Here is a 19,505-nt window from a genome sequence, read left to right on the forward strand (position 1 = left end):
TCAGTGTGCTTTGGTCCCAAAGAATAACAATTAAAAAAAATTTTTTTTTAACTGCAGATATATAGTAGTGAAGAAAGACTTCTAGCCCTCTCCCAATTTACCTGTTCCTCAGGTTCTATAATTATTAACATTGTGTTCTATTTTATTCAGCTGTTGTACTTTTAAAGCAAATTTCTAATACTGAGTGATATCATTCATAAAACACTTCTATACGTATCTTTAAAGAATAAGATTTTTCTGGTTCTGGAGAAATAGCTTCATCAGTAAAGCACTTGAACAAGCATGAGGCCCTGTGCACAGACCCATAAGTCATGTAAAGGTCAGGCACAGCAGTGTGAGCCTGGAAACCCAGCACTGGGAAGGGAGAGACAGTAGGGTCCCTGGAGCTCGCTGGTCAGTCTAGTCAGATCTGAAAGTTCCACTCAGTGAGAGACTCTATCTCAGAGAGAATCAACTGAAGAAAACATCTGGACAGTGACATTTGGCCTCTACTCTCTCACTCATGCACACACACGCGCGCACACACAGATTTCTTAACAAAGTTTACCACATTAGGACTGGGATTATAGCTCAAGATGTAGTTTGCCCTGCATGCATGAGGCTCTAGTTCACAAAACTATCAATAAATTCTTACAGTCCTTTAATGACTGATCTATTCAAATTTTCCTAATTGCGATAAAATCACTTCAATGACTGTTTGCATTGTTTCCTTCTAACTGGCCAACTGTATACCACTGTTGGACATTGTCTGCTTTAGAGTACTAACGAGAGCCCTGTGTTGTGTTTAGCTTTTGCTTCTCTTTAACCTCATCGTACCTGTATCATTTCTTACTCCTTTTTCTCTTATGGCATCCTGAAGATTACCAGTCAGTTAGTTAATTTGTAGAATATCCACAAATTGAGATTTGGGGATATTTTTACCTTTTTCCCCCTCATGATCATACTATAGTTATACTTTTTTGGATGAGTTCCACATGAAAGATATGTCCTAGCATCATATCAAGGTTTTATTATATTAGTCTGTTCCTATACCATGATAGGGTTAACCTTGATCTCTTAGCTACTGTTGAAATCTGCTGGGTTTCTGCAACGTGAAATTTTTATCTTTTCCTTAAGGATTGGGAGAGATTCTTTGAGTCTGTACATCCTGTGTGTCAAAATTTTGTTTAGTGATTTTAGTATTAGTAGATTTTGCTTAAAACCAATACCTGTGTAATGTGTGAGACTATTACTGACATTTTGCTTCTGTGAGGAAATACTTCTGTGAACTAATAGCCCCACATTATAGTCTCCTTGAAACCCAGTATGGTCCATCTTTAAGTGATTCCACCTTTGGTATTGGGAGCCCCTTCAGAATAGCTTCTGATTTCCTTTAACAAGACGTCATACTCTTGACCATTTCATTACTTTCTGACACCACAGATGTTCCAGTTTCATCATCATACTTTCCCTGTCCTGGTCCTAGAATCAGACATTTCTTAGGAATTCTGATTTTCTTTATTGTAAAATTGTGTTTAGCAACCAGATTATTCTTTTTCAGAATATAGGCATGGCTTAATTGATGTTCAGAGTAGGGTCTCTTAATACTGTGATCCGAGTGCCAGAGAGTTCTTATCTGGAGGCTCTGCTCATAGACGCTATTGGTAGAATTTCCTCATGACAGTAGAAGAGGACTTCAGCATCTTGATATTGGCTGTCGACTGTTTTCACCTCCATGCTACATGGGCTTCCCTCCCAACAAGGCCACTTGCTCAAAGCCAGCTATAGAAAGACTCTACAGCAAAACCCTTTAGCAAGATAGTGTTTTATAGTGAAATGTGCTCTCAAAAGTGAGGTGGCCTTTCAATCCTTGTCACTTTGTTAGACACAAATCACTGTTCCTGTCCATAATCACCTGGAAGGACTTATATAAAGGCATGAATGCCAGTAGATGGGGATTGTGGGTAGTGTCCTTGTTATAGTCTGTACCACAGGGATTATGTTTGGGCCTCTCACAGAGAGTACTAGGATATATATGTATATATGCATATATACACATATATACACTAGGATGTATATATATATATATATATATATATATATATGTGCATGTATATACATATACATCCTAGTTTCCCACTGTTGTGTGGCAAAACTTTCCTGGGAGGAAAAAATACTCATATATATATGTATACCAGAAAAAAATACATACACACACACACACACACACACACACACACACCCCAGATAGGAAACCCACAACAGGCCAAAGTCCACCTTATTGAATCAGTGAATTTTATTGGAGTTACTTAATAGATGAGAGGTTACTTGGTTACTTACTGGAGCAGGAGTGGCTCAAAGACAACTGTATCACCAAAGCCCACCCTAACATGGGTGACATCTCACAAAAGCTGGAAAACCTGGAGCTCACTGCACAGCCTACAGGCAGCACAACAAGCTGGAGAGAGTCCTTTCCAGATGACTCAGTTTGTCTAAACCTCTTCAAGATAACTCAGCTGGTTTCTGCTTCTTCCAGGCAGCTGGTCTGATCTCAGAGTCTTCTTTGAAGTTTGGCTTGTCTAAGAGTCTTTGAAGCTCAGCTTCCTTCAGTCAAAGGAGAACTTTTAGCTTTTATTACTCACTCTAGTGAATCTGGTCAGTTTCAGGAACTTCCTGGAGCTATTTTGAGTTGTTTGCCTACTGCTTAAGGAGCTTCCCACAGGGTAGAATGTATTAATCCTGGAGGAAACTGTTATACAACACCCACATAGACATACACTTTTATATTTCTGTATGTATTATGTATATAATAAAATCATGATACATTAGAATTGATCTAATACTGCTAGTTTTAATTTAATGCTGCAGGGTTCATTTTAGCATTCCCCTTTGCTTAATTTGTAATTTCTCAATCAGTAAGAAGCCTAGTTTTCATTATCTGAAAATATTTACTTGTTTGTTCAATTCTAGTACATAGTTTCAGAATTATCTCATATCTCTGTTAAAACCAATTTACCAACTGGATTTATATATAATTCTTTCTGCTGTAGATTAGATGGTTTCATAATCCACTGAGGTTCAGACATTATTGCTTCTTTTCATTGTACTGATGTCATTCTCATCCACACTGTGGTGGATCACACATACCCCCAAACACAGTGTATTGCCATTTTTTTTTTTTAATTTGTGCCAGTGGCGAGTGAGAAGTGCTATCTGGGCACTGTTGCATTTGTAGTTCTGGTGGTAATATCTCTAGGTTCTCTCTGTCATCTTCTCTTCTTTTTCCCTTCCTGGTCTTCCTTATTCTAACAGTGCTGCAGTAAAATCTGTGCTGCTGTGTGCCCATGTGACTATCTTTTCTATCTACTCTTTGTTCCAGAAAGATAATAGCTCTAAAAACACAAATATATATTCATTATAGATTATGGGTTTTACTATTAAAATATCTCCTTTTCATATTCAGTGCTTTGCATCTGAAAGATAAAGATTTTTAAAAATACTTTTGTTATGTCTTTTTATGGTTCCTATTCCAGTCCTCGAGTATGGGAGTTCTACTTGAAATAGACACTGCTGAAGTATTCTGTTTCCAACACTAACAGCTGGGTTGACATCATTCATAATTTGTACTGAAAGTATATTGTGATTTTTGTTTAACATTTTTTATCAAGTCACTTACTTAAAATGATATTGTCATTGGCTCTGGAAATGAGTTCCAACAGAAAAGGGACCCTGCTTTCCAGCTATCCTTTCTGCCCTTTCAGTTTGAGACTGTGTGTATACATTTCAACCAAAACCATAACCCCTTACACATGTGCATGTGCATGTGCATGTGCATGCACACATAGTGTAGAGAAGAGATTCAGTGCCACTTGTAGCACTGGGTACTAGGAGGATGGATCGACCCTCTTACTGAGAAATCAAGAATGCCTGATGAAATACTAAAAAGCAAAGTAAATTTAATGTACTTCTTGCCTAATATGAATTGTAAAAGGGGCTCAGCCCAGGGAAAAGTGAGTAGGAACTCAAAAAGGTAAGTGGACCAGAAGCTTGCCTGAGGTACTTGTCTAGTTAGGGAAGGTTGACTTAACATTCTCAGCCTTAGAGTAAAGGGTCAGAATGAATATCCTGGGGCTTGGCTGGAGCGAAGTCTAATGCAGATCCTTTCAGTGAAGTTGAGCTACTCTCAATAGAGCCATAACCTAAGCATAAGTTCCCACTGGCCTTCTCAGTCCCTGGAAACAGCTGTAGTCCTGAATTTGAGACAAAACAAATATGCTAGAATTTATAGTTAAAACCAAGCTTTTATTCAGATTTCAGTTGGAAATCTGAGAGTGGAGTATAAGAAACCCATAAATTGTAGTTTTCCTTTTGTTGTAAGAAGCAAAGTAAATATTTTCTGGAGAAACCTTCATCTCCGACTCATGCATTTCCCACAGGTACAGTTCTGAGGGAAATGAGTAACTAGCTCACAGAAAACACACAACAACAACCCTTGGCCCAAGTGCAAGTGCTCCAGGTTCCAACAGAAACAGATGCTGCAGCATCTAGAGTATGCAGTGCGTGTCCATGGTTTCAGTGAGGGAGAGGCTTGAAGATGCTCAAGATGTTGAATTAAAACAGTGACTCCCAGAAAAGTACCCACAGTGTGACATCACTGAGATACAGAGGCCTGCTGTAGATAAACCAAGTACTAGAAATACAGTCGTGGCTGCTAAATACTGTAGAGAAAAGCTCCGATGCTCACCCATGTGACAATGCTGTGTTTAAGGAAACTCATTACTAGAAATGTCCTTTTCATGGGAAAAAATTAGCTTGGCATTATTATTGCTAATCTTGCTTTTTTTTTTTCTTTTCTTTTGCAGTAAGATGAGAAGATGAAGTCAAGATGAAGTAGACACAGATGTTAGTTTTTCCAAGTTCTCAAAGCACAAGTCAGAACAGAAGCATAAGAAGGACATGAGACAAAGAAGTATTCGGTTGTTTGAGTTTTGTACATGAAGAAGTGTTCTGTTTTTGTTTTTTGCCCTTTTGTGGATTAATGCTAGATTTATGTGCATAAAATAGCTATAGCTTTAATAATAAACTTTTTTAAAAAACATTGATCATCACATAACTTGTTGATTTAAATTTCTATCGAATTCATATAACCAAGCAACTATTCTTATAACCAAGTAAATGTATCAATAGTTTTGCATTGGTTACCCTGTGTATCAGGCTACCTTGTCTTTTGCTTTTGAGCCATTCATGAAGATCATAGAGGATTTGAAAATCACTCTTGTCCGAGCCTGTTTTTGTTTCCTCTCGCCATTCTGCCTATGTTAGAAACACTTGTTAGGCAGGAGCCTCTCTCAGTTACACATGATAGGATGACTGAGGCAGAGGTGGCTGTCGTGGTTAATAGCATCTCTACAGAACTTAGATCACATAGGAGACACTCTAGGCATGTTGAGAATGGCTTTCCAGACTAATGAAGGTGGGAAGAGCAACACCATCCCACTGACTGGGCCATAGAAGAAGGGGAAGGAGAAGACAGGCTGGCCACCAACGTTGATCTTTTCTAACTTGGTGAAATGGGATTGGCCACCTCACATTTCTACTGCCATGCCTTCTCCACCATGATGGATTTTATCCCTTCAAACTGTAAACTTACTCCCTTAAATTACATTGTATCAGGTATTTGTCCCTGCAACCAGAAAAGTAGATAATACCCTAGCTTTCCAGACATTTAAATAATATTATATACATAATGTGAATGAATGCCATGGGGGCAGAGAGGGTGCTGCCTGTGGAGGTAAGAGGAGCCATAAGAGCTTGAATTACGGGCCAGTGTGAGTGGTTGGAACCAACTCAAGTCCGCTGGAAGAGCTGCAGATGCTCAACCACTGAGCCATCCCTCCCAGATATGTAAGGAGGGATGAGCTTACCTAGTGTCCTGTCTTCTCTCTTTCTGGAATTTAGATTTATTCTAAATTACGTCTGTATCTGCACAGGTGAGTGAGTACACTGGATCCTCTAGAGCATGGATGCTAGGAACTGAACTTGAGTCCTCTATAAGACCATAAACAGCTGTCTGTCTAGCTCATTTTCATTTTTTTTATTATTACTATTTTAAGTAATAGTCCTCCTTGTGTCTGAACCCACTACATAGTTTGCCACAGTCACACAATTAGGCAAACTTTAGCTGATGGAGGTATAAACACTTTTCTTAGTTAATCTCTGGCTAATAACAGGATAGACTCTAATCTGTTCGTGAGCACTTGATGTAGTCCTTGAGATGTTCTAGGATGGCAGGTTTGAGGCTTGTTTATTGCAGGAGGACAAGGCATGGAATTCTTCCTAACATAGAGGATGCCATCTTCACAGCTAAAACACAAGAGCACCACCCTGCTGTGCAATGGAGGTTGGAGGCCTTGTTAAAGGAGCATGCACACTGGGGAAGGTTGCCTCTCCGACAGTCTGTTCATGCTCCGGGAATACTGTTTAAGACTTCTGACCTCCTGGAATTCCTCTGACAGTATATTTTTTGTTTCTTTTTTTCTCTTGTACCTTTTATGAGATTTTCCTTATTTTTCTCTCCCGTGCAAATTACTTCATGTTTTCTAGCCAGTCTTTTTCTTTTACTATTGGTAGAATTTGATCACACTTTAAAAAAAAAATGTTTCCAGATTATAAAAGTACCCATGGTCTTAGGTTTTAAAAGTTGTTAAATTGTGTGCGTGCATACATACATGCTATGGAACATGTCCTCTTTCATCATGAGGGTCTGAGGGACCCCAGTCATCTGCTTTTTACCCATTGAGCCATCTTTGTGAGCCCTACATTTAAATTTCAGACTAAGACAGCATTTATTGTATGGTGTGAAGTATACCTGTAATATTTTACTATTTCTCAAGTGATTTATTGACCCAAGAGCTCATATCTGTTTACTGATTTGAAGTTTTTAGTATTGTGTTTCCATGTGTGTGTCGATTGTTGATTTTCCTGTCTTCTATTCACTTATATATCATTTTATGACTAATTCTCTTTAGAATGTTAGTGTTTTCCTCATAGGTTTTGCAAATCTTTTAATAAATTTACCATTAGGCATTTTGTCCTTCTATGGGGTTGGCACAAGAGAACTTAATTTACTGTTTGCATATATGAATATTACTGGTTTTTTGTATGTTGATTAATAAACCCTGTTATGGCTTATAATAATATTTTCCAGGCATACTTCTTGAACCAAGCTGTCTGACCCTATTTTTATGATTTTATGACTGAAACAAGTTCCTTGCTCAAAAGCCATGAGTTGGTGACAAATAAGTTTGCTCAAGGTCAGAAACTTTGGAGGGTAGTAGAACAAAAGCATTCATCTCCCAAGACAGAGACCATCTTTGGGGCCTCAGCTTTATAGGGAGAGGCAAGAGGGCAGGGTGGGAAGAGAGGGAAGAGGAGACAGGGAGTGCCCTATATTCTGAGCAGTCTTCATCCTGAGTATGTTTTCTCTTTGCCAGAAGATCTTGATAGAGCAACTAAGTTTTATCTCTTAGACCAGTCCCTATATTCTTTAAATAAAAACCGTGGATTCTTTTTCACCATTAGTACCCAAATACCTGCTAGAACATCTTAAAAGTGGAAAGAGAGTTGATCTGTGGTTGGTTGTCCCTGCGAGGCAGATAGGTATGTGAGTGCTGGGACATGTGACAAAGTTAGTTCATCTCAAAAAGGAAGAGGCAGATTAGGGTCCTGTGACCCACTTTGTCCAGTTAGATCCACCTGCCAAAATAGGGCCACCAACAGGGGCAGGGGGAATATTGAAAACATAAGCCTGTAATCATATCCAAATGATTACAGGTAAACACTTCACTGCAAGGTAATCACTATTTCACCTGTAACTAACAAGATTGGCAAATAGTTGGGCCTCAGTTTTACAAGTCTGAAGACCAGATAACATGGACTCTTTAAATCTAGAGAAAAGTTACTGGTCAGTGAATTTGAGATCCTTTTCCTAAGAAGTTAGCCTGTAGTTAGCCATTAACTGCAAAGTATCTTTTTGCTGGAGAACAGGGAGAAATAACAAAAGATAGTTTTAAAACACCCGGCGCTTCATTTACAGCTAAGCCGTATGAGGTCAGAGCAAGTGAAGCTGAAGAGTTTTTATTTTCCTTGATTATAATTCTCCAGGCATTCGTGGCTTTTCTTATCTAGTCATGTCTGATTCCTGAAAGTGTTTGTTAGTGCTGGAAACAGCATCTTTGCCTTGTTCCTTAGTTCTATGAGAATGCCTCTCCTTAAAAAGATTGTGGTTCTTATGGTCAGATAAACTTGTGCTATAATCGCATTGCAGCATAAACTATAATTATTTGGCTTTTGAAAAGTCAAAAAAGTCGGGTGCTGCCAGGGTGACTGCTTCTGTGTCCCCACTGCCCAGAACAAGATGGCACATTTTCCTTATTGCCTTCTATACTTCTAAGACCCCGAATTGCTGGAGACTAACAGGGGCCTGGCAAGAGAGAAAGATGATTTGCAAAATCCTGGCCTTAAAGCACAGTAGAGAATTATGGGTGGGAATCTGAGTAACATTAGTAGCACACACACACAAAATGGTCTAGGAATATTTGTCAGTGCACTGATAAGAAAACATCCATGGATCTGTGGATCCTGAAACCTTGTGGTGTTTCAGCCTTTTGCTTTGAAAGTGGCTATCACTGTGTACCTAGGGTGGTCTGAAATCTGCTGCCTTCAAACACATGATATCCCTATCTTGGCTTCCAGAAGCTGGAATTACAAGTGTGAGGCACCATACCTGGCTAATGTCCACTTTTTAATGCATGCCAGCCATTGTCTCAACTCTGTCACTTGACACTTGCCTGTATGATACCAAGACTGAAATGTTCTGTTCTTTGCTAGCTGAACTCCTGTCTAGAGGGCACTAGAGGAGAGAAGTACAGAGAAAGAAAGGGCCTCCGCTTGCTCCTTCCTTACAGCTTACACTTTCTGTGGGCTTCACCTTAGTAAGCACATTTTGTCCAACAGTGCCAGTTGGTTGTAGTTGCCAGCTAGCTTCAGCACTACCAGAATCAGCCGAATGTTCAAATCTACACTTGGGCACCTCTGCCAGAGGTCACAGCCTGTCTTTTCAAGACTCCTCCTTTGCACTTCTCTTTAGAAATTTCAGGTGTAGCTCGTCAAAGCCCTTCTCCTGAGGTACTGTAAAGACTGAGCAGTGCCCTCCCTCAGAGGTAATTAATCTAACCCCTTCCATTTGTTCCCACAGTTGCCCACTGCTAGAATTTTCAGTTTGCATTGTCAGCAGCATGTGCTGCATGGATAAAAAGACTTGTAAAGAAGTCTTACTCGTCCACCAGTTTTACTGGTGCTGTAATACTGATGTTCTTATTCTTAAATAGATTTATGGAAAAATAAAGAAAATAGCTTAATTTTTTTAATATTTATTTTATGTGTATGAGTGTTTTGCCTGTGTGTCTGTATGCCTTTCTATGTGTCTGCACATGTGTTTATGTACATGTGAATGCATGTGTATATATGCATGTATGTATGTATGTACGTGTGTACATATATATATATATATATATATATATATATATATATATATGGGTGTGCGCATGTGTGTGTGTGTGTGCACGCCTGGAGCCCTGGGTCAGTAGAAGAAGGAAATCAGATTCCCTGGAACTGGAGTTGTAGAAGACTGTGAATGTTGGGAATTGAACCTGTTAGAAACAAATGCTCTGAACCACTGAGCCATGTCTCCAGCCTGTAGTTTAAGATTTTAGAATCAAGATTATTGGAGTCAGGGGAACGATAGAATTCTAGCTCTTAATTTGTTCACTATTGGTGTAGCAGAATGCCCCAAACTGGATACTTTATAAAGAAAACAGGCTTGTTCTAGTCCTGGGTACTGGAAGCTCTTAACCTCTGAACCATTTCCCCAGCCCCTGTCAAACATAAAGTATTTTTCAAAACAGAAAATGTTTGACAGGTATTAGTCACACACACACTTTGGTTCCAGCACTCAGGAGGAGGCAGACAGCTGATAGGAACTGTCAGTTCAAAATCAGTACATTTCAAACTAGCCATAGCTATATAGTGATACACACACACACACACACACACACACACACACACGAAAGAGAAGAAAGAAAAGAATATGCGCTCACACACGTTTTCTCTCCACTGATGCATTTAGGGATAAAACACTCCATCTGAAATGTGCTTAAGATATTGAGGAAGCCAGGAGGTGTTAACCACTCCTGGAATTGTTGAGATGTGGTTTATTCTTCTCTACGTACAAACTTGGGAAGTTTTCACAATAAAAATATTGTGTAGTGGCGCACGCCTTTAGTCCCAGCACTCAGAGGCAGGTGGAGAGCTATGAGTTCGAGGCCAGCCTGGTCTAAAAGAGAGTTCCAAGAAAGCCAGGGCTGTTACCCAGAGAAACTCTATGTGATTGAGGGGTGGGGTATGGGGTGGGGGAGGGGATGTTGTTTTGCATTAATAAAATAATCTAGGGATATATACTAAGTGAAACGAGGTGTGAAAAATAATTTGGTCTCATTTGAGACTTGCCAGGTTTTCATAAAGCAGATTCTAAAATGTAAAGAAAGCCAAAAAAGTAACGTTAAGGGTGCAGGACTCTTGGGAAGTGACTCAGCAGTACAGCCAAGCTGCCCTCTCCCTAAACAAATGAACTGGAAACCACATCCAACAAACAAGCATTGGCACAGGATCCTAGAGCAATGACTCAGGAATTCCTGAGGCTGTCTGCAGAGCTACCCCTCCCCACCCCATCGATGCTAAAAACCAAAGATTTCAGTGTGTCTCCCGCGCTGGACAGTTTTCCCTTTAGGACCTTGGCAGCATTGATCTTTCCAGAACTTACTGGGAGGGTGGAGACCTAGAGGCGCAGGCAAGCCCCGCCCTCTGGGCTCATAGAATTTATTCTCTCCAAGGACAGGCACTGCTAGGAACTTGCAAGGGACCTCGGCGTCATGGACCCCCCACAGCTGCTTTTCTACGTGAATGGCCAGAAGGTGAGCGCCCGGGTAGGGCGGGCAGACTCCTGCATCAGTCCCGGGCCCCAGTCCCGAGCCCTATCCCAGCCTGCGCCCCGCTTTCTTTGAAACCTTAGCATGGAGTCTTATTATGAGTCCTCAGCATAGGAATTGGCATTATAAAACTTGGCACGTTTCAAAGGAGATCAAAGTAATTTTCAGACCTTTTGCGTCAAGACCAGCACATGGAAAACTAAGAGTTTCAGAAATGTCTAAATCCCAGAGCCTCTCCGTTCCCTGTTGGGAATATCCAAACCTTCCCTCCGTTAAAGCCCGCGTTGATAACAACTTCCAGCACAATCAAATAAGTAGCCTCAATTTTCAGCTTATCTGGGTGAGCAATGCCCACCCTGGACAGGGCCACAGAGATGCACTGGTTCTAGCTGCCCTGTGATTTTTCAGATGAAGTTGTAATTTAGTGAAGCCAAAGAAAGTTCTTAGCACAGCACAGCTTGACAGAATCAGGGACCCCTGCTGAGTGTGACATTTTGTTTTATTTATGTGTGTGCCTTGGCTCTGAAGACTTTTATGGCTGCTCCAGGCAAAGCCTGTTGCTTGGGGACATCATTTAAAGCATCCCAGGACATCATTTAAAGCAGCTGTCTGCGTAGTGGCCCAGCTTATTCGGAGGGTTCTCAGTGTAAACTGATAGCACTTTGAGTTGGAGGATGGAGACCTGGAGACCTGCTGTCCACAATGTCAGTACTGCTCTGATTCCCTGTGACTGGCTAGGGACAGCTAGAGTCCTTGTCCTAGCTGGCACTGGCTGACCCTCAGGAAGCCAAGGAAGGTTTAGCGCCAACTAGACCCTTCGTGTATGAGGCCTCTTCTGAAGCTATGAGTTGATTCACACAGCTGTAGTTTTGTAATGTGTTTTCTTCCTCTTGAAGAACAGGGTCTCCCAAATTATAGAAGCCCACATAAAAAAGTTTAAAAGTTTATGAGTCCCTGCTTCATGGCCCTGAAGTGGAATAGATAGATCTTTGATGAGATCCATTAGGGCCCCGCAGGACCACCATGTGAGCTAGGATAATGGGGTGAAATGGCTGCCCTGCTCCTTCGGGTTTTCTTTTGCATAACAGAAAAAGCTGGAGAGTGTTCTGTCCTTACTAAACAATCGGAATCCATTGCAGATATGCCACTCACTGAGATAACCTCTTGGCAGACTCAAAGGCTACTAACAGGCCAACTTACTTCGGAAAGCGCGATCATGAATGTGTGTTTTCATGAACATCTTAACAGACATTAAACTGTGTTAGGGCTTATGGGATACAGCAAACCACAGAAATGATGCGACCCCTGGTGGTGCGCAGTTGATACTGTGCTGGCGAAGCAGCCAACAGGCATATAAATAAATGGAGAGAATGTGGTGTTAGGAAGTGGCAGGTGCTGGCATGAAAACGGAGTGATGGTCAGGACCTGAAGGAGTGAATGGAGGGGATGCTTTGACCTTTCAGAGCAGGGGGCACTGGAACAGTGTCTGGGATGAAGTAGGACCTAGCCAAGCATGCGCACGCGTGTGTGTGTGTGTGTGTGTGTACATATGTATACAAATATACACAGGCACACAAACACATATACACATATATGTATACAAACACACACATATGTATACGTGTGTACAAATACACACACATATATGGGGAAAGGAATTTCAGGCAGAGATATCCAGGTGCAAAGATCCCAAAGAAGGAGAATATTTACAAGCACTGTGAATAGATTGTTAGGGCTGGAGGTGTGGTCAGGAGCCAGAATACAGCTTTTTGGGGAACAGGGGGTGAGCAGATTAGGCAACTGAGCTATTTTCTCAGTGTGGGAAGGTACAGACCTCTTTGCAACCACATCCTGTCAAGAAGGAATTCACATAGGTACCAGTTCCACTGTTATACCTTTTCTTCCATGACTAAGCCTGTGAGGGACTCTGCCTTCACACAGACCCAATCCATCATTGTAAAGGAACAGATTTATGACCATAGGGTGGTTGGCAGTGACTGAGTGTTCTTCATGCCTTATAAAATGTCCAGATTTGTTTCTCAAAGAGAGAGTATTTATTCTCCACATGTGGAAAGCATCTGCAATAGAAGCCAACAGGCAAATACTGGTGGAATCCTTTTGGCTCTATGAAGAGTCACCAGTTGCCAATTCAACAATAAACATAATATCCATAATTAGGATATCATCTGGTTCAATATTGGTCAGGGTTGCATTCATGGAGATGAGATTACTGGCACTTGCTAAAGCTATTCTTTGTTCCTGTCCCGATTGGAAATTAGCTGCCTTTCTAGTAACACTATAGAGGGGTTTTGTAATAATCTGTAAATATGGTATGTGATTTCTCTAGTGTAAAAACACACCAATATGGAGCTGTATCAAAATTTTTTGTCTTCGAGTGGTGGGATGAAAGATGTGCACCATCACCACCTTGTTCACTGTAACTCTAGAATTTAGAAGATAATTCATTTATAGGGATCTGCCTGTCTTTACTGGGATTAAAGGCCTGGACTCCCCACCACTGCCTTGCTCAAATATTTAATCTTAGCTCCAAATCACTCTAACTTTTAAAAACAAGTATGAACTATAGCAACCATTTGAATTTACTTAAAACATTTTAAATCTCTTAACTGTGTTTTTAATACCAAACAACAAAAATATCCTTTTTATTTAAGAAGAAAACTCAAAATCATATGTCCAAGATGGTTTGGACCATGAGAAAATCTATACTTTTAATATTCTAACATGGAATTAAAACACATAGTTTAAGAAAACCCATTTTTTATTTCATATCTGTAAGGCAAGTATGCCTTTGGTAAATTATCATTTGAAAATATTTTTATTTTTATTTTGTTATGCCTAGTTGACCATTTTAAAGGTAGAGTGGTTGGGACCTTTGAAAGACCAACAGCTGTTATGCCCTGCTCATGTACAACCTGAACGGTCTGTGGCTGTTTTTAGTAATATCTTTTAATATTTTTCTCAGAAGCATTCCTTATTTTATGGTTTGTTTCTGAGACTGGAGAGATGTTAGTCTGTGTTTTCCATTGTTGCAACAAATGACATCCCCATAACTTCATGGCTATATTATCCACACGTGGCTTTAGTTTTCCTATTTGTCCTTCTGGCTCTATACCCTTGACCTATCTTGCACTTTAACCTGAGATAAAGTTCCAGTCCCTAGAAGCTGGATATTTACCTTCTGATAAGGCCAATCTGGATGCCATTATTTTAATGAAATTATTGCTACATCTGCCTCTGTGTCTACTAAATCTTCAATTTCAATGCTATTTATTTGTATAGCTTTGATATCTGATCGTTTATAGCAGTTTGCCAAAATATTTTTTTTCTTTTTGTTTTTTTGATTTCTGTTTTTTTGAGACAGGGTTTCTCTGTGTAGCTCTGGTTGTCCTGAACTCACTCTGTAGACCAGGCTGGCCTCGAACTCAGAAATCCACCTCCCTCTGCCTCCCAAGTGCTGGGATTAAAGGCATGCACCACCACTGCCTGGCTACTTTGGTTTTTTTTTGTTTTTGTTTTTTTTTTTTGAATACTTGTTTTCTGATCTCTTCTGAAGATTTTGTCTTATCTACAGAAGCTGTTTTGGTCATGATTAAATCCAGAACAGTGTTATTTTTAACAACAGACATTAAATATTTTAATTGCTCTGTGACTGATTTTCTCTGACAGTGATAGACAAATAAAACTTGATATCCAGCCTGCTGGAGGCCCCCTAGGGCATTTCCCAGTGGCAAAGGGTTGCCTTGCCTATCCCTTGATCTACATTCATTAGTCCAATGCCAGCCTTTGCCAACCTTCTGCATACTCCAGAAGGCTGGGGCCTTCATTTTTTAAAATTATCTCTAGAAAAAACATGCCTTGACTATAATCTCTTTTCAAATGACCTTGCTTACCACAATTCAAACATCAGACATTTTGATTTTTCTTAAAACTTTTGGAAATTACTGTTCCTATCAGAGTAGCATCATAAACATGAGAGCCAACATCAGCCATATCTATAATCCTTTCCTATTGGTGCCGATCTTGCCTTTAAAGGCCTCGTCACTCTTTTGCATTCTGAATTAGCATTTTCAAAAGCGAAAGATTTGATCAATATTTATCTGACTTCTTAATCTGATACTATTCTATTTACAGCTGAAGTCAATCTTTACATAAAATCAGTGAAGGCTTCTTTGGGGACTTGTATAATTTTAGTAAATGACTCAGACTTCTTTCCTGATTCTCCAACCTTGTCCCAAGCACTTAAAGCTGCTAAATGACAAAGTGCCAATGTTATGATCATCGGATTTAAGCTGCCTTTGTAACTCAGCCTATTGACCTTCACCTAGCAACTGATCCTGGGAAATATTAATACCTCTAGCGCTATTGTGTTGTTCTTAGGCACCGGCTTCCTCTTTCCACCATGTGCACCATTGTAACTAAGGACCAGTTTCCAATATTGCTGTTGCCAAATCTTTCCAGTCTTGGGGGATAATTTTGTTCTGAGTTGCCCCATGAATTTACTATCTGCTTTTTTTAGGGTGAATGCAAACCACATTAAACAATCTCCTTAAATCTAATATGTCTATAGGGTTTGATTTAACGTCTTCATAACCTTGGGGGTGCCATTTGCATCCTGAAAGGTCTTGTATATTAGCTGAATAAACTAAGGTTGGTTTTCTAACAATTTTGGGCTGCCCCTCTTCAGTTTCATCATGCAGTGACACAGTAGGGTCTTTTCTAAATTCCCCTGTATGTTTCTGAGTATTTTTCTTTTTTTCTTTTCTTTTCTTTTCTTTTATTTTATTTTATTTTTGTCCTGGAACTCACTTTGTAGACCAGGCTGGTCTCAAACTCAGAAATCCGCCTGCCTCTGCCTCCCAAGTGCTGAGATTAAAGGCGTGCGCCACCACTGCCTGGCTCTTATTTTCTTTTATAAGTCTTTCTAAGGCTTATCAATTCACTCATCATATTTGGCACAAAACACTACTATGGCTATTAAGGACAAAATATGAATTATCAGACTGATAGTAATTACGATCAATGTCAATCTCAGTTAAGTCATTTATCTTTTTTTTTTTCTGCTTCTATTTTTGGTCATGCCATGTGTTTGAGTCCCAAATGTTGTTTTTAACAAAATCTTAGTTGTTTGATTTTGCCAATGAAGACTTCGGAGCCAGATGCTGAGGTGAAAGCCTGTTAGAGAGGCAGAGAATGTAACCAACTGATCTTCCGTGTCAGTGAAGTCCCAAAAGGCAGAAAACATCTTTCCCCAGACTGACTCAGAAAAACTCTCAAGCTGAATATCCCTTCGTTCTACTTCCTATGTATCTCTGTCCATGCACCTGACTTCCTCTTGCTGTCTATTGCCAGAATCCTTGTCTGGTGAGTTCAGTAATCCAGAATGGAGATGTGGAGTCAGTGAAAAGGAGGACTCTGACCACTTGGTGTTGTTCAAGCAAGTGGCCCTGAATAGCTCAAGCCATCTTTATTTATACAGAATTTCAGGACATTCGAACACATATGGTTTCAGATTTTCCCTAATCATTATCCAAGAATCTCAACAAATACTTATTAAAATTTATTTTAAGTTCCCCTTATTTTCTCGTGGTCAGAGATTAACCTTTTACTATGTCTAAGCAGTATAGTATTACAATCCAAATGATTATGTCATAGTGAAGCACACCTGAATACTGAGAGACAAATGATCTAAGTATTTTATTGCAAACAAATGATTATATCTAGCCAGGCACAACTAATTTCTGCATAGGCCGCCAGTAGATATGCAGTTTCCAAGTAAAAGACAATTAGAATCTAAACAAACTTTTAACAGGAATATAACCTCTGTATTTTATCACCTTCTAATTCAGTATGCTCACAATGCATTGCAAGTTGTCTTTATGCCATAATCTGTCTTAGATTTACAGAATGGTCTTGCCCTATACAACTTTCCTATAAAGAGCAGAAGCTAACTTTTCCATCAACTCATACTGTTTCTTTCTTTTAGATAGGCCCTTACCTAAGGCAAAATGAATCTGTCCAATTTATATTTCTTTTAAGAGCATACCAATTTTTACTTACTAACATATCCTAAGGCTGAGCTAACTTGTCCTGAGAATGAACTCTTTCCTATTAACCTTTAGACCCTGTTTCTTTAGGCACTATCTTCTCTAAGTAAGTTTTGAACTTTCTCTTCAAAGTATTGGCATCCTCAGAAGAAGTTGTTGGCATACCCAAACCCCTTCCTTTTTCCTCATATATTCCTATCAATTTTGAGATCATCCAATGAAAGGTATTCTTTAAAGGTCTTAATCATTCATGTCTTTACCTAACATTTTAAATAAGCGAGAATCATGGTTCCATCTCCAAAGGATCGACACAGTCATTCTGGTTATCATTCCCACTAGTCCTGCCAAGTAGGAGAAAGAGTCCAAGGGGCCTTGTCTCAAGGAGGTCATTTACGGAACATTCTTGTACCTTTCCCAGGAGAGACAACATGGCTCTTTCCAGTCTATGGCTTTCTTTCTGTCAGCTGGTTGCTTGTTCTGCCTCTTGACCAATGGTTGAATTTATTTAATCCTATTTACAACATTCAAGCAGAAAGTTCTTGGATTAAAGGTGTGTGCTAGGGATACAGCCACACCACAACTAGAAACAGTAAACAATACAATCTCAGGATCACAGTGTGATCAAATATCCTGCAACTGCATGGCAGGTACACAGGATGATCAGACTAATATTTTAGAGCCACCACTTCTACAGGCTAGGCTTATAGATGGCAGGGTGGAGGCAGAAAGTCCTGTGAGACATCTCTTGTAATTGTGAAGACTCCAGATGATGAAGGCTCATGCTGGTGGTGATAGTGTAGTAGACGGCACTCAGAATCATTTTCAGACACTCAAGAAGCAGAACTTGGTGGCCCTGATTGCAGTGGATGGAAATAAAAAGTTAGAAATAACCCAGGTTTCAAAACTTAGAAGTCCTGGCCAAGAATAAGGCTGTGAGTGGGTTGGGGAAAAAGAGAGACAAGTGTAAGCTTGGTGAATTAACATCAAGTTTGTCTGAAGGCCAAACATCCTATGGAAGGTGTGTGTGTGTGTGTGTGTGTGTGTGTGTGTGTGTGTGTGTGTGTATTGCATGTTCCTCTAGAGTTTGCTTTGTCCTGTAAGTGTCTGAGGAGTCAACAATGGAATGTATGCCTTCTCTTCCTAAGATGATCAGGATTTATATAAATATTTTAAGTAAGCCCTTATTCTTTCTGTTCTGTTCTGTTCTGTTCTGTTCTGTTCTGTTCTGTTCTGTTCTGTTCTGTTCTGTTCTGTTCTGTGAATGCCAAAGGAATCTCAAATGCATGGGGTGTGAGAGCAGAAGAGAGGACCAGCTGGAGGACCGCAGTGGGGGAAAGGATAAATAGAAACAAAGCAAAAATGTCACAAATCCATTTCTTTATGTACTAACTTAAAACATTACATTTAAATTTTATGTGTATGGGTATTTATTATGTGTATGGTATGTATTTTATGTGTTTTGCTTATACATGTATGTCTGTGCAGTACATGTGTGCTTAAAACAACAACTTTTTAAAATTTAATCAAAATAGAGAAAACAAGATTTCATGACAAGCCATCATATTTCAGTTTCTGCACCTGACTGTCTGTCAGGCCAGTTGCTTAGGTGTGCCTGGCTGCACAGTCATGTGTGGCTCGCTCAGCACATGCATTTGCTGCTTTATTTGAGTATTTGGGGACTTGGTTGGCTGTGGTCACAACGTGGGGGGGTCTTTAAAGTAACTACTGTCATCTCTCAGATGCTCTGCCAGCAGTTCTTCTCTCTGTTCTTGCTTCCACCTCCCCATCCCACTGTTCCGTCCCAGTGTCTTTCCAGGAGAAGTGGACAGAGTTACTAATGTGCCCATGAGTGGAAACAGCCGTCACCTTAGGGAACGGTGATGATTCCAGATAAGGGACAGTTGGGGTTGGAGATTTATCCTTTCACTTGTATGTTGACATTTGTATATCACAGGAGCATTTCTCTCAAATCACCAGGGTCCTACTGGTGTGAACATAACACCACACCAGCTCTCATTTCTGTGTGCATAACTATGTTTCTATTGCACAGGTGGTAGAAAAAAATGTCGATCCTGAAATGATGCTTTTACCGTACCTGAGGAAGAATCGTATCCTTTGCTGTGTATTTTGAGGGTGTGGGTTTGTGTGTGTTAAGTCCATGAGCCTGTGAGAGTCTATGTATGTGTGTGTGGGTTTGTTTGTGAGCATATGAGCACATACATATATCTAGAAGTCTGTAGCATGTTTGAGTATGCATTTGTATGTTCTTGTGTGTGAGCTTGGGAGGAATATGAGTGTGTGGATGAGTGTGAATCTTTGTGTGAGCTTGTGAGTGTGTGTCTGTGTTTGAGATATAAGATGTTTGAGTCTGTGTGTCTGAGTGTTGAATGTGTTTTGTGTGTTACTGTGGGAGAAT

General features: G+C 40.0%; 1 protein-coding gene across 1 annotated transcript in view; it reads left to right on the forward strand.

Moving 5' to 3' along the window:
• Positions 1-10,919: 10,919 nt before the first annotated feature.
• The window catches only part of Aox1 (aldehyde oxidase 1), a 72,984-nt gene continuing 64,398 nt past the window's right edge, over positions 10,920-19,505 (forward strand). The window contains exons 1-2 of the mRNA XM_028765575.1: positions 10,920-11,009; positions 19,140-19,197. Of these exons, the coding sequence (XP_028621408.1) occupies positions 10,968-11,009; positions 19,140-19,197 (100 nt within the window). The 5' untranslated portion in view covers positions 10,920-10,967. The remainder of the gene's footprint in view (positions 11,010-19,139; positions 19,198-19,505) is intronic.

This window comes from Grammomys surdaster, unplaced genomic scaffold, assembly GCF_004785775.1.
Source record: "Grammomys surdaster isolate TR1022 unplaced genomic scaffold, NIH_TR_1.0 165, whole genome shotgun sequence".
In the NCBI taxonomy this organism is placed as follows: Eukaryota; Metazoa; Chordata; class Mammalia; order Rodentia; family Muridae; genus Grammomys; species Grammomys surdaster.